General features: G+C 46.3%; 1 protein-coding gene across 1 annotated transcript in view; it reads left to right on the top strand.

Moving 5' to 3' along the window:
* LOC311342310 (rho guanine nucleotide exchange factor TIAM1-like) overlaps positions 1-13,310 on the top strand; it is a gene marked incomplete at its 3' end in the record, with an annotated part of 53,737 nt that overhangs the window by 32,107 nt on the left and 8,320 nt on the right. Inside the window, exons 8-15 of the mRNA XM_084467151.1 lie at positions 1,325-1,471; positions 2,371-2,445; positions 2,976-3,146; positions 4,004-4,108; positions 4,614-4,695; positions 5,413-5,499; positions 6,236-6,448; positions 6,864-6,964. Of these exons, the coding sequence (XP_084323277.1) occupies positions 1,325-1,471; positions 2,371-2,445; positions 2,976-3,146; positions 4,004-4,108; positions 4,614-4,695; positions 5,413-5,499; positions 6,236-6,448; positions 6,864-6,964 (981 nt within the window). The remainder of the gene's footprint in view (positions 1-1,324; positions 1,472-2,370; positions 2,446-2,975; positions 3,147-4,003; positions 4,109-4,613; positions 4,696-5,412; positions 5,500-6,235; positions 6,449-6,863; positions 6,965-13,310) is intronic.

Here is a 13,310-nt window from a genome sequence, read left to right as displayed (position 1 = left end):
TAATACAATACAAATATTTAAAAAAAAATTGTATTGGTCAACAGTGTGGGATTGGCATGCATTATGATTCCTTTTGCAATGTTTTCGTCTTGAATAGAGTTGATTGATGTTATCTAGTTTAAGGTCAGAGATTGATTTATTTCTTCACTGTTGCACTTGCCGAACCCAAACGGTTTGTGGTAGAGCTCGACTCGTTCCAACTGCAGCTCCAGTGTTTCGTTCAGTTCTGACTCACACACTGCGCTGAATGCTTGCGTCTTGTTTCCAACATCTTGCAACAACTCCAAGGTCTCTCCCAGCTGGGTGAGCGATGTCACAAGCCAGAAAGCAAATGAAATAAGTATTTTCCACCCTATCTTACAGCTTGGCCCCAAAGTGGTCGTCGCCCCCCTGTGCAGTGTTGCATTGTTAGCTTTGTGTGGTTAGCTCCCTCGATAGCGCTGAGGTGTGTGTCGATGTTTGGAGATTAAAGTGGCTGAACATGGCTAGCGTGGGCGGTTCTGGACAAGGAGAAGGGCTTGTTTGATTTATATTTCTTGTTCGCATCGCGGTGTGGGCTGAACACTTTGCTTCTTCTCCTCTCGACACCTACACAGTGCCGCGCAGCACGCTGAACTCTGCTCCCTCATTGGAGGAATGAGCGCCAAGATGGCAGGGTAGAACACTCTGCAAAAGAGGAGGGAGAGTACATCAGAGCCGTCCCTCTCTGTCGCCGTGTATACTCTCAGTCTTCTCCTTTCCCTCAGTATCCTCTTCATGCAAGATGTTGGCTTATTCAAAATCAGACGCTGCTAATTCTTATTATAGAAAATGTTTGATGAAATTGAGCAATATGAGTTAATTTTTGTTTTATTTTGGTTCACTGACTGAAAATTTGTTTTTGGTCCTCCTTTTAATTTAGTTTATATTGACTGAAGTTTGATACAAAGAGAGCCCCAATGAAGACCTTCAATAAGTAGACTATTCAATATCTTCACTATTCACAGTCAACATCTTATTTCTGTCAAATGTGTTCAAAAGCTTGACTTTCAAACTCTTTCAAACAATGTTCTGGATGGAGACAAACTGGGGCCTTCACAATCTATCACACAATCAAATAACACATTTTTAGTTCAGCGTTCCTCTAGCATATCAGCAGTGTGCAACCCTTCTGTGTTTAAATAACCTCAAATATAATCTTTTTTTTTTTTTGCTTTTTCAAACAAATGTTATTCCCTCTGTCGTTTCTCTTGTTCAGCACTGTGTATTGCAGTTTTTCATGCGAAGGCCCATATAAATTAAGTTTGCCAGATTGACTGAGCTTTCTCCTCACTGTTCTCCCCAGGTGGCGGCCCGTAGTGAGTGTGGTGTGCGGAGGCGGGCCCAGGCTGCGTCACGCTCCACCAGCAAACGTAAGAGTCGCTTCTCCTCTCTGTGGGGTCTGGACACCACCTCCAAGAAGAAGACTAAGGCCCACCCCAGCATCGACCAGGTCAGCTCCCACCTAGTAGAGCACACCTCTCCCCTGTTTCTGAAATACAGGTGGAATCTGGGCATACAGATGGAGGCAAATGAGTGCCTACCTATTCTGTAGGTAGGCATCTATTTGAACCGGATGTATGGCCAACCTCGTAGGCCATAGGTCTGCCAGTAGGCCCAGGATTTAGCTCAGCTGATCTGGGTAGACGGCCATGCTCGTTCGAGCTACTTTGTAACTCAGGAGACAGTGCTAGTTGTCAGTCAACCGGAAGGATGCTGGTTTGATTCCTGGCTTCTCCTAGCTCAGGGTTTAGCTGTCACTGAGCAAGACCCCTAACTCTCACTGCTCCGGACGAGCTGGCTGTTCCCTTGCATACTTTACACTGTCCACGGTGCATGAATGGGTTTAGTAATTGATGTATGAATGTGAGGCACTAATTGTACAGCACTTGAGTGGTCACAGGTCAGAAGAGCTATTTAAAGTCCTTTCACAACTCCTGGGCTCTTTGTCTCCCCCTGCAGGGCTGATGGGGTCGTGGTGTGAATGTGTGTTTAGCTTGGGTAAAAAATAAGGTTTTCACATACACTACTCATCTAAAGCCAAAGAATATAACTGTGGTTAGGTTTTTCTTCTTGATTCGGTAACGGTAATAATGAGTGGGTATGGGCATCCTGCTCATGTATGAATACTATGTAGACATTTTATTTATTTATTTTACTTTTACGTTGTGCAGTAAAATACATCTTTTTGCAGCTTCTCCAACTTTGATCACATGCCTTGATTGTTCATAGACTCATTTGTAAGTCTCTAGAGGGAAGGCGTCTGCTAAGCGACGGAGTGTAATATGTAAGAATGTCTCGTTGACGGTTTCATCGTCTCTCTTTTAACGCGTTCTCTCTCCTGCTCTTCAGGTTTTTGCCGACGGCCAGGAGGTGGTGAGGAAGCCTGGGGACGGCGTGTACTCGGATCCTGCCAAGGAATCCACGGTAAGGGGGTGGTGTCGGGCAACAGGCCTGGGTGTCTGCCACCAGCCAGTAGCCCTGTAGGCAGGCAGGCAGGCAGGCAGGCAAGCAGGCAGCTGGGTGTGGCAATAGGTCACCTGCTCCCCTCTCAGAGCTGGAACCATCCCAGCTTTATCCGCTGGTGCCTGCCCAGCCCCGTTAAAGACCCAGAGATCCTTCCTGTGTGAGACCCAGTGGGGAGGCAACTGTTGTTGACACTTTTCTGGAAGGTTTTTTTGTAGTGCGTTGCACATTACTAAGTACGTTTGTTTTTTGGTTTTATCAAACTAATAATCGACGAGACCTGGGGGATGTGATCGAAAGAAACTATTAGTATCCTACAAACGGGGAACATATCCTGCCTATTTAATCCAACTAGCGGGAGTATACGACTTCTCATTGCAGTGGAGTATTTCTAAACATGTACTGATCAAATATTGTGTCTGAGTGTCAAGTGTTGAGTCGACCTGAGTAGTGGGATTGTTTTGTAGAATATCTTTGGTTCTGCTCAACAGAGAAGTGAGGAGGGTGGTGTGAGGAGCCTCCCGCGACCCAGCACCGATGGGGAAATCTGGGTCCCTGACCACCTCACCCCCTCCTGGGTGTGTCTGCCCAACGACCAGCCAGTCCTCACCACCATCCAGCCGGGGGAGTCTGCCCTCTGCGCCCTGGAAGCCATCTGCAAGGTACCGCGGCTCGTTGTTATGAATGAATAATAAAGGATCTCCCAGTACCTCCCTCTAAAGCCCATTTTCAATATGGAAGCCTGGCTATTGTCTTAAACAATAATAATAATTTGCATTTATATGGTGCTTTTCAAGACGCCCACGGCTTTTAATATATTGCGTGTGTGTATGTGGTTGTGTGTTTGTGTTGATATGCAAATTACACTGGGGAACTGTATGTATGCGCTCGTCATATTGCTAAGTACTCTGGAAGAAAGTGTCCACCAAATGTAACTAACTTCAACACTCTCAAACTTCATAACTCCACTTCTTGAAGCTGGCATGTTCTAATGTGGAAACCAAAATGGGAATGAGCATTCAAAGACACATTTGTACTCTTTGTTTTCATTTCACTCTTCATTTGTTGAGTCCAGGTGGAGTCTTCTCCACACCCACCTCAGGGTGTTGGGCTGGGGTCAGAGGGCTGCAGACTGTAACTGTGATTTAAAGGCTTTTAATACGCCGAGCAGATGGCCTGACAGAGCGCGACATCGTGTTTGGGCAGGCATCCCCTCTCTCTCGTCCCAACCGTCAGCAGCTCTTAAAACCGTCACTGTAAAACAAAAAAAAAGGCTGTAAAGACTGTACTTTTGAAAACAGGTCGGAATATGACCATAAATCTCCCTGACCTTAACAACGCTTTGTTAGCGGTTTCTCGTAGTGCGACAGCCTTTCTTAAGTGCAGCATAGACATCTTCTTGGTGGCCAACAAAACGCCCCAACAGAACACAAAGATGTTTGCGATGTGTAAAGGTTGAGATGTGTTGATATCCAGAGACACTCTTAAATGTTTTAATCGGTTGTCTTGATGTCCCTAGGCTCACCAGTTGGACTCCACCAAACACTACTTAAGACTTAAGTTCCTCATTGAAAACCAAGTGCAATTCTACATCCCCAAACCAGAGGAGGATGTATGTGATCTGGTAAGACTCATTTGAGATCTCTCTTACTCTCACTCTCTCATGCTCCCTCTTACTCTCTCAAACTCTTAAACATGCATGGACACATCCCTGCTCATTTAAACATACAGTACATAGACACGTATCTATGTATTTGAACATGCATTTCATCCCCTATTGAACCTGGATAACATTCAAGGGCTGTCCTTCTGTCCGTATGTCTGTCTGTCTGTCTGTCTGAGTCTGGGTGGCTGTTTGGCTCAACCCACTAACGCTCCATATAGCAGTGCCGGGTGTTGTTGGAAACTAATACACTTGTCATGTCTTGTGGATTATTCTCCCTCATTACCTCAGACACATTAGGCTCTCTACCCTGCTTGGAGCGCGTGCCCGTTCTGTAGGTTCAGCTGTTAGAGAGAGAAATAGATTAATCTCACTGCCGTCGGAAACCTGCCCACTAACTTCCCACCACTCTGCAGTGGAAGAGCATTTATATATAACAATTTTATTTTGGTGCCTTCCTTCACAGCTTTACAAGGAAATCGAGATCTGCTCCAAGATAACCAAGGTCATCCGCTTCGATCGCGATGAGTCCTGCATGATTGGCTATGGTAAGGCCTGCTGTTGTGATGAGGCCTGGGGTGTTTTGCTTATGTATTGATTATGTATTGATTATCATTTTGTTTCAGCGCTAAGGCGTGACCTGTGAACTGTGTTATCCTGGGCTCATTGTCCTAAGTATTTTTGTGCTATGATGTGATTAGTTTGATATAACTCATGTTCATCATGGCTCCGCCTCGCTCTCACACCGTCTCCCTGTCCCTTTCTCTGCTCTATCCTTCTTGCTCTCTTCCTCCCTCTCTGTGTGTGCTCTCTGCTTCCGTTATTTTTTTCTCCATCTGTCTGTTCCTTCTTTCTCTGTGTGTGTTCTGTCTCTTCCTCTCACACTTGTTCTATCTCTATTTCTCTAACTTTCTCCTCTCTCTCTCTCTCTCTCTCTCTCTCTCTCTCTCTCTCTCTCTCTCTCTCGCGCTCTCTCTCGCTCTCTCTCTCTCTCTCTCGCTCTCTCTCTCTCTCTCTCTCTCTCTCCATGTCACTCCCTGTCTGTCTATCTGTCAGTCTGTGTGTTTCTTGCTCTCCCTCCGTGTCCCTCTCTCTCTGTCTGTCTCTCGCTTTCTCTTTCAAATACATGGGCTTCATTATCAGGACATGAATAAAATATGCATTACTTCTTGCATGTGTATTTAATTTTTTTTTTTACAATACATGCATGAATAATAATGACAATAATAAAGTTTCTCTTTCTCTCTTTCCCATCTCCCCCCCAGGTTTCTCCATCTCTGTGGTGGAGGAGGACGGGGTCCAGCAGCTTTACATCACCGACGTGAAGGCCGGGGGTCTCGCCTTCGCTAAAGGTTCATTAACTTCATCTTTGTCATCCTCACCTCACCGTATCACTGCTTCACCGTGACCTCTTCATGACCGGTCGGCCTGTCCATCCTGACATGGGGACCGGTGTAGAGAAGAGAGGCGGACAAATCCTGTACACCAGACATTTAGGACTGATTGAACATTATAACTTGACACCACCTGATGGTGATATTGCAAATTAGGATTATAATCTTGGTGATGAAAGACAGAGTTCGATTATGGATTCACTTTAAAAAATCGTAATATCCTCGTTCAACAAATTTCACTGATTAAAAATTATTATTATTATATTATTTTATAAGCCAAATCCCAATGCAAACAAAGTACTTCCAGACTTTAAGAAAAGAATGAGAAGAGCCAATGTTCATGTTAGATATGAAGTTTCTTCTTCATTTTTCTATTTAAATTATATTTAAAAAAAAAGTCCCTGCCGGGTAGGGTATTTTATGGACCTGAAAAACCCATAATTAATATGGTACTTAAAATGCCGTTCTTCTGCTAAAACCCCTAATCATTTCAGATACAACATATGGTAGTTAAATAATAGACAGACCCCACGTGAATAGGCTACCGTTTCGCTTTAAAGATTGGATGTGCCTGTCCTATGAGTCAAGCTGTAACAGTCCCCCACACATACTACACTTAATCCATTCCTCCACTGTGACTCACCTCGCCGGCGTTGCTCAATGCATTAGGATCAACAGACCCTTCTCCACACAGGTCTGAACGCTGGAGACGAGATCCTGCAGTTGAATGGGAAGGACTCCCACAGCCTCAACTTCTCGGACATGAAGGCGGCGTTCACGCAGGCGTCCCTGAGTCTGACGGTGAACACGCTGCCCGCCACCGACCGCCGGCTGCTCTGCTACCTCCCCCCCCGTCGCTCAGACGCAGAGGATGACCTCTACACCGACATCTTCTCCCAGAGCCAAGGTCAGGGGTCATCCCAACGTTTACATTGAGCAGATTCTTTTATCCAAAGGGAGGCGACAACAAGAGAACAATGAAAGTATGCAAGCACAATTGGAGTAGGTACTCCAACTACACACGAGTGCTGCACTGCCTAGTTCAAAACAACTGCAGAGAGTGCCCAGTAGCCATAGAAATCAGTTGAAAACACCTGAAGAGACTTCAGAGTAACCAGAATAAACTGATTATTCAGAGAATCAGTTTATAACAACTGGAGAGAGTGCAGAGCAGCTATAGGATAATTTACATAAAGTAACGGTAATGTAATAAAATGGGTGGAGGTAAACTTATTTGGAGGGGAATATGGGTGGAAGGTGAACAATGGTGGAAGTGGGAATTCCAACGTGGGTGGAGGTGTCTCATTATGTTCTTCCTACAGAGAAGATCCTGGACGACGGGGTGGGACTCTACCTGGAGAGCTCAGGAGACAGCTTGGACGAAGACCTCCACATCTACAGCGACACGGACCAATACAGAAAGGTGAGGACGCTATCTGAACCTTGGGTTTTCTAGGTTTAGTATATTATCGTTTCAGAAGTTAGTTTTATCCAAAGTGTGTTGCACAGTGGATTTTAACGGACATTCAGTAACGGAAGAAGAGCTTTCTTGACAGTTTCCACATACATGGTTTTGTTTTCTGTTATGTGAGTAATAATAAAATGTACAAAATAACGTATACAAAAGGTAACTTTAAATGGATGTTAAATAAAGAAACAAAAAAATTAAATTGGCCGTTTAGTCTGAATCAAAGTATGATTTGGTAATTCCTTTATAGCTTATTTGGAACCCGGTTAACATTTTGATATATACCATTAATGAGCAGGTAGGGTTAATCTTGCTATATCCGTAAACAGTAGACTACTTTGCCCATTCTGGATCTGGGAAAAGTCCTCCTTGTGTCTTCTATACATTCTGCTGTGTGGATTTCCTCCGTCTAAAGCAACACCTGACGTCGTTGTTGTTGTAGTAGGTGTTCTGTGCAGGGTTGTTTAGTGAGTATGTAGATATTTATGCAAGCCAACTTAAGCTGAAATGCATTAGCACCTTGTCTACAGTAAATCTGTCGACCGCTTTAATGAATGAATAGCAATTAGCACGTTGCCGTGGAGGGGTTTGTTTTTCATGGCTTTAATTTCCTTATTTCAATAACGTTTTTTCTCGTCTTCCACTGGCCTACTTTATTCACGTGCGTGCAAGTGGGTGAGAGAGTCTGTGCATTTCAAACAAACTGATTAATATGGAGACAAGACGAATGGTTTGCTCCGATGTGAAACACTCCGAGGTGGATCTCTGATTAGGCCTGCTTTCTAATGACTTGATTAGGTTGGCCAGGCTCATCTGACAACCTTCTTTATTAGCTGATGGGGATCAACGGAGAGATAATGGAGAGAATCTGCTCCCTCTTGGGGACATACTTCACATGCACTTCTGTGATTAAACAGTGAGGGCTTGATTGGTCTGGATTTTGAAAAAATTGCCGGGTCATAATTTGGTGAGTCAGATATTGTCAGGCAATCCATATAATCACGCCACCGCTTTCTTATTGTCAACATTCTCAACATAATTTGTGTCTGTGAGAGCACTTTCCGCTGTGTGAATGATATTAAAACAGCACACAAACATCCATCTACATATTGCATTTACCTCGTCCTCCGCTCTCTTAGCGGTGTTGCATTGGAAACCATTGATGTGCTTGATCAAAGAGCAGATGAAAGTGTTTCCATCTGAAAGGTTGGACTAACTTTGTTTTTGCCCCCATCAGTTTTCTAATGTAGCCAACGTTGATCAGCAGGATTTAGCACGGCAAGTGTTTTTAATGCTGGTTTGATTATTCAGCTTTCTTCGGCGTGGATCCTTGGAGGTGTTCAGAGCTGGCTTTGGTTGTGTTACTTTTTTGTTTAATTGTATTCAACTGAATGCTGTTTGAATTCCGCCTACACCCCTGGTTTTCTTGGAACGTCTTGATGGCAGAAGGCAGAGCAAGAAGCTAAATGTAATGGCCGTCATCAAAGAGATGCACTTCATGCTCTCCTCCTCCTCTTCCTCCTCCTCATTCTTCTCCTTCTCATTCTTCTCCCCCCCCCCCACCTCATTGTTCTTCTCCTCCTCCTCAGTCTTCTTCTCCAGCTCTTTCTTCTCGCCATTCTCCTCCTCATTCCCCTCCTCCTCCCTCCTCATTCTTCTCCTCCTACAAGCATTTGAACGCTGTGTGGCCGGTGTTTATGTTCAGTGGTCCCTATGGATCCCTACACCCACCTCTGAGCTCGCTAAGACTATATTTATCTGCTGTCTGAAGTGGCTAATGGGAAAGGGCTTATATTTTTAGCGATTTTACATCCTCCTCCTCTTGCATTAACATTGCTTTAACAACATTGTCATGTTCCCTTTGTGGCGTTCACGTGTTCCCGTTGGGTTGTTCATGGTGTAGTGTAGTTGTGTGGGGGGGGACTGTGTTTTCCTGCTTTCGTAGTGGGGGGGTTGTTTCAAGACAACAGACTGATGGGGATGTGCGTTCTGGCCCAGATATGGAGAGCCAGCTGTCTGTTTTCAGCCCACATCTCTCCTCTTCTCCTCCTGGCAAACCTGCATTTGTATTCTGCTGCAGCTAGCCCACCCTCTCCTGCTCCGCCACAACCTTGAGGAGGAGCTCCTGGCTCTGCCCACTCCTCTGCTGCAGCCCCCACTCCATATCCTCCTCCCTCCTCACCCCACGCTCCTCCTTCTACGGCCCTCCTCTCCTCACTTGTTTCCCCTTCCTTCCTCTCTCCTCACCCCACCTCACCCCCGCAATATCCTCCCATCCCACCTCACCTCTCACTCTCCTCCTTCCTCCCCCTCTCTCCTCACTCCTTACTCTCCACCCTACTCACCCCCTCACTCTCCTCTCACTCTCCTCCCCTTCTCACCCTTCACCCAACACTCTCCTCCCTCCTCACCCCTTCCCTCCTCCCTCCTCTCCTCCCCACACTCTATTCCTTCTTCTCCTCCCTCCTCGCTCCCATACTCTTTTCCCTGCTCACTCCCGCACTCTATACCCTCCCCATCCCTCCTCTCCTCCCTCCTCGCCCCCACACTCTCCACGCTCTCCTCCCTCCTCACTCCCACACTCTCCTCACTCTCCTCCCTCCTCACTCCCACACTCTCCTCACTCTCCTCCCTCCTCACTCCGACACTGGCCACCCTCCTCATCCCAACTCGCCCTCACACTCTCCTCCCTCCTCACTCCGACACTGGCCACCCTCCTCATCCCAACTCGCCCTCACACTCTCCTCCCTCCTCACTCCGACACTGTCCACCCTCCTCATCTCTCCTCGCCCCCACACCCTCCCCCCTCCTCACCCTCACCCGCCTCCTCACTCCAACCCTCTCCCCCCCCCCCCCCCCCCCAGCCCCACACTCCTACACCACATAATAATAATAATAATGGATTATCATGGCTCTTTTACAATGCTGCAATAGTTGACCAGAACTCCCTCAAACTCATGTGTGAGTTTCCCATGAAGTGTGTTATGTATGTATAGTATGACAGCTGTGGACCCCAGGAAAATTATCTTATTGCCATGGCTTCAGCAAATGGGGATCCTTTAAATAAACACAGACAGAGACAGAGAAACCGAAAGAGATGGAAAGAACCTTTTTATGAAGAGGGAAGATTCATTTCTAAAACGAGGGAGGGGGTGGACATTTATTAACCGAGGGCGGGGGACGTACAGGGGTGAATATATGGGGGTGGGGGTTGAGCCAGGGACCGTGAGAGTGATATAAAGAGAGGGGGGGATAGATGGTGTGCCGGGGACAGGCAGAGCTATATTTAAAGAGAGTGAGAGGGTGAGGAAGAGAGGGGGGGGGTAAAAGAATTAGAGAGACCATGGGCTGCCGAGTATTACACAAGATTTTGAGAGAGAGAGAGAGAGAGAGAGAGAGAGAGAGAGAGAGAGAGAGAGAGAGAGAGAGAGAGAGAGAGAGAGAGAGAGAGAGAGAGAGAGAGAGAGAGAGAGAGAGAGAGAGAGAGAGAGAGAGAATGAAGAGGGATGGAGGGACGGAGAGAGATGGAGCAAGAGAGAGTGTGAATAGAGAGGGCAAGGGCACGATATGGGCAGCCAACTAACAGAGGAGTGAGAGGGGAGCGAGATGGAGCGGGAGGGGGCGGGTGGTGCAGCGAGGCTGTAAGTGCTGAGGAGGAGGTAGAGGAGGAGCAGGCGGCTTCACTCGGCACTGGTACTTCATCCTGGCTGCTTGCTGCACCTCCTGTCCCACCCGAGGGACACGTTAGACAGGAGGCGGAGGAGGAGGAGGAGGAGTTGCTCACTCGCTTCAGTACTGAAGTCTCTCTCTCTCTCTCTCTCTCTCTCTCTCTCTCTCTCTCTCTCTCTCTCTCTCTCTCTCTCTCTCTCTCTCTCTCTCTCTCTCTCTCTCTCTCTCTCTCTCTCTCTCTCTCTCTCTCTCCCTCTGTGTGTGGCCATGTCCGCCCTGAAGAGGAGCAGACACAGCAAGCGCTCCTCAGACTCCATCTATGACATGCTTCACCTGGTGAGAAACCGCTTTACTTTCGTCTCACCATAGCACGCTACATTACTCTATCGCTCTCCATCAGACTCTCAGACGTTCACTCTCTCACCACCTCTCTCTCATCGCGTGGTCGGTTAGTTTTGTTGCCAGTCTGCTGCGTTGTGCGATGCGGTATCCTCGTGCCGAGGGAGTTTGACTCTAAAGCTGTGTGCTTGTTTTTCAGAGGGTGGCTGTGGTGTGTCCTTGATTCATCATTTCTAGAAACCCATTTGAAATAGACAGAGTGGGTTTCGAAGGTTGTAGTCTGTATTGTTTTCTTTGGTACAATTCCTGTTTTAGGGTAATTACCTGATCTCTCTCTCTCTCTCTCTCTCTCTCTGTCTCTCTCTCTCTGTCTCTGTCTCTCTCTCTCTGTGTCTCTCTGTCTGTCTTTGCGCTGAGTTTGCGCCTCCTCTCCTGGTTGCCGTGGCAACCAGGGGACGACGGGAAGCTGTGACTCACCCGTACAACGGTACAGCTAAGCTGTCCCGTGAAGCCGGAGACACACGCTGTGTTATGGGGTACTGGTGGTTTTTAAAGGTTGAAGCATACTTTTTGAATTATGATAGCTGGCGACGGCACACTGAGGGTTTCTGTGCCGCTGCTTGTATTGATGTATTGTCAGGGATTCTGAGCGCCAAAAGTCAGTGTTTTGGTCTGGGGATGTTTAGAATGACGAGACCATGTGTCAGGCAGATGCATGCAAAGGCCATGATTAACTGAAGCGGAAACCTTATCAGCCAAGATGTGGCGGGTTGTCCATCATCCTGTCGGTTATTGGAGAGGGGCAAGAAACCTGTAACCTGTAACCATGCAGATGACATAGAGACCCACAGTGTAGGTATGGCGAGACTCTTTGACGCAGAAGTATAATTCAGCCCTTAAAATGCAATCAAGAGGCTGGTGGGTTTTCACACTACAGACTGCAGAGTTCTCTGGTCTCTGAGTTGGGACAAACTGTGCTGATAATTGACACCGCGGCGATCGCTAACTGTCATTCGGTTGTTGTGTGTTCTTCTCAACCCACACTGTGATCAGCTGTTAACCTGTCACTTCTTCGGGAGGAGGGAGGGAGAGAGAGAGAGAGAGAGTTCGGGTTTTTCCCCCGCACGATAGTGCAAGTTATTATCTCGGCGTCTTCATTCCTCAAAGGGATAGAGCACAAGCTGTCTTTAATATTTGCAATTTCATTCCTGCCTAGAAATGTGTCGCAACTGGGTTCACTTTTCTCTCCCTATTTTTCTTCTTCTCTCTCCGTTTCTCTCTTCTCTTATCCCCTCACACCATGTGACATTACTATGGCATTCATTAGCAGTGCTTGTCAAGTCATTCTGACTATAAAGATTTCACACTGAGCTTTTGCGTAGCATTACTTGCAAATGAATAAAGAGTTGCTTTCGCTCTTTCTCATAAGGCATGTTTGGCATTTATATTGCTGTTATTAACTTGTTTTATTGCTATGGTGCATATGCCAGTAATACTCAATACCAATCCCTAGTCAGTTGCTAGGCCAACACAGAAACAAAATACTAAATACATCCAGTTGGCAAACAAATCACATCCATTCAATATTTACCATGCAGTTACTGATACAACCTGAACACACAGGACTTGTAAATAACAGAATTTATTTTCCATATCCTTTTCTGCACCAATGCAAAGGTTAGTGTTTGTCAACATTAACATGGTGACTGTACATGTCACAGGAACGTGCAATGTATGTTTTGTAGTGGTCCGCCGTCACGGGTATGCAATGGGACCCCTTGCTGTCTGGTCATCTGTCCCTGTGGAGAATTATGGGATGTTAGCAGACCTAATGTCAATGATTTCATTACTTTGATCGTCCCCAGTGGAACTAGCGATAGCCACAATGTGCAGCAATTAATATTCCAGCCCTGTCTTTTCTATTACAATAGGCAAATATTCTCTCTACTCTGCTCTGCTCTTTGGTGTATTTTGGTATATTAACTATTTAGTCTTTTAAATAGGGGTTAGGTCATCGTGCTAAATGATACCCACACAGACTGCAAACTATGGGGTTTAAATCCTGAACCTTTCTGCTGGGAGTCGGAACACCCGAACCATCACTATGCTATCCTGACCTCAATGTTTTATGTAACTGGCATTTATTCCACATAACTCCCACCTTTTAGTGTATTTCAGTAAATAATACAATGAAAAGATTCCGTAAGCCAACTGCCAACAAACCAGGGCTGCTGTGTTTTTTTTTTTTTTACCGCTCACCAGCAGCACCAATTACATAACCCGTCCTCCATTT

Source organism: Micromesistius poutassou, assembly GCF_964030765.1.
Source record: "Micromesistius poutassou genome assembly, chromosome: 4".
Classification (NCBI taxonomy): domain Eukaryota; kingdom Metazoa; phylum Chordata; class Actinopteri; order Gadiformes; family Gadidae; genus Micromesistius; species Micromesistius poutassou.
The sequence above is the reverse complement of the archived record's forward strand: the minus strand, read 5'-3'. Positions and strand labels throughout refer to the sequence as shown.